Source organism: Sinocyclocheilus rhinocerous, unplaced genomic scaffold (genome assembly GCF_001515625.1).
Source record: "Sinocyclocheilus rhinocerous isolate Xijiao unplaced genomic scaffold, SAMN03320098_v1.1 scaffold1485, whole genome shotgun sequence".
Lineage (NCBI taxonomy): Eukaryota > Metazoa > Chordata > Actinopteri > Cypriniformes > Cyprinidae > Sinocyclocheilus > Sinocyclocheilus rhinocerous.
In genome coordinates, this window is record NW_015628698.1 from 76,845 (window position 1) to 78,833 (window position 1,989).

Consider the following 1,989-nt stretch of genomic DNA (forward strand, 5'->3'; position numbering starts at 1 on the left):
AGCCATATTAAATTACAATAAATAATTAAATAATAAAAAATAATTAAACGAAACCTGTGTTGTTATTGTTAAACCTAAAATTGGTTAAAAAAAAATTGTTAATTGAAATAAAGCTAAACTAAAATACAAATATTAACTGAAATACTTTAGCAGAAGTACTTGAAATACTATTAAAAAATGTAATTGCTGCCTTTTAAAATTAGTACTGAAATGATTATTGCAAGCAAATAAATAAATAAATAAATAATGGCCAAACAAACGAATAAAAGCTCAATAGAAATATTGAAAAAGAAAAATTAATAAAACTGATAAATGCACAAAATGAAATCTGAAAATATTAAACTATTAATAAATACCATAAATCTATATTAATACCACAGGTGGAAAGTGACCGGTCCAATTCTATTCCAGGTTTTAATGACAGAAGGCCATGCTTGTACATAGTAAATCATTCCAGATGCACCTTCTCCATGCCATCTCTATACTAAGTGGAATATTACGGTAGTACTAAAAATCAGTGATTTAAATAGATTACTAGTTCTTGCTGTATGATAGATGTTGAAGCTTAAAATACATGCGAAATTCAACATGGTACATCTACTGATATTTATGTCGGCCATTTATTCAGCTGTTAGACAAGTTGCTGTTCTCCATCCATTAGCATACGGCGATTAGTGTCAGGTGCGCAGAGGGATAAGAAGCAATTAGCAAAGAAGTTAATTAACTCCATTCAGTCATCCTCTGAAACATCTGGGTCTGAGCAGCAATTAACAGTATTAATTACATGACAAAATGATGCACTTCACCTAAAATGTTCTTTTGCTTCTAAAAACTGAAGCTGGCCAAATTGGATGAATCCTGCTTGTTGGAGAATTCTTTTGTGCAATGTCTACAACATAAAAAGAGAAAATCATCAATTAAAATCCTTTGTCCAATTGAGAGAAGCACCCTTGTATCTCCACCAATGTCAGAACAGTTTGGTGTACCTGATATTTTTCTTTGGGAATGTTTCTCTGGGCTGCCTCGGTGAGGGTCAGGGCCTCTTCAACTCGATGGCTTGCCAACAGGTCTTGGATCTGATGCTCCAGAGGGAGAGGAACCAGTATATACACCGCTTTTGAAGAGGCCAACACCACCTTACCTGAGAGAGGGCACCAGAAATAAAGAATTTAGAGGTTCTTCAAAAAGACATTCAAAAAAGCTGATTATTATCAGATTTAATCAGAACTTTGAGCACTGCATTACTTGAATGCTGTTAAATGCTGCATTACTTGACACTGTAAGCTGCTTTGACATGACCAGCATTGTATAAAGCGCTATACAAATAAAGGTGACTTGACTTGACTGTAGCTGAAGTTCAATGCATTGGGGAACAATGAATGATGTGAAAGGGATGGCAGGTGTTTACATAAAACGGCAATTTCATAACAAGCCACATTTATGGAAATAAATGCTCTATCATGAAGTACAGCACATTTTCGATATATACATGTTGCCCCTTGGTAATATTATTAGAAAATACGGGATTAGTTTCCACTGTTATGCTGATGATACTCAACTATACATCTACAATACAAGAGAATGTGTGACTGCCGGTGGTCGTACATGATTTCCTAGCTGAAAAATAATCAAGCTTGTGATCGGCACAATAATGAGTTTCTGAAGCAAGACGTATGGTGACTGACCTGATCTGAGCTTGTCATAACATATTACATGAGGTGCTCCTGAGTGAATTGCCTTCACTACATTCTTGCTTTATTAAATGTGAATGCATCTGGTTTTCATTATCCTGATTCAAGCTCTATCAAGCTTTAGCAAGACTTGACAGGAGAAAATTTCCTTGCTGCTTTGTAGGGTAATTTATCTCAACTTTTCAGAGAAATCAATACTTTTAAACACTACACTGCAGCACTAGCAATCTAAAGGAATACTAATGAAGACAATGGAGATCTTAAAAAATTATATATATATATATATATATATATATAT

General features: G+C 34.0%; 1 protein-coding gene across 1 annotated transcript in view; it reads right to left on the reverse strand.

Moving 5' to 3' along the window:
- LOC107738304 (transforming growth factor-beta receptor-associated protein 1 homolog) overlaps positions 1 to 1,989 on the reverse strand; it is a 16,093-nt gene that overhangs the window by 7,338 nt on the left and 6,766 nt on the right. The window contains exons 4-5 of the mRNA XM_016550024.1: positions 987 to 1,141; positions 807 to 889 (exon numbers count right to left, since the gene is read on the reverse strand). Of these exons, the coding sequence (XP_016405510.1) occupies positions 807 to 889; positions 987 to 1,141 (238 nt within the window). The remainder of the gene's footprint in view (positions 1 to 806; positions 890 to 986; positions 1,142 to 1,989) is intronic.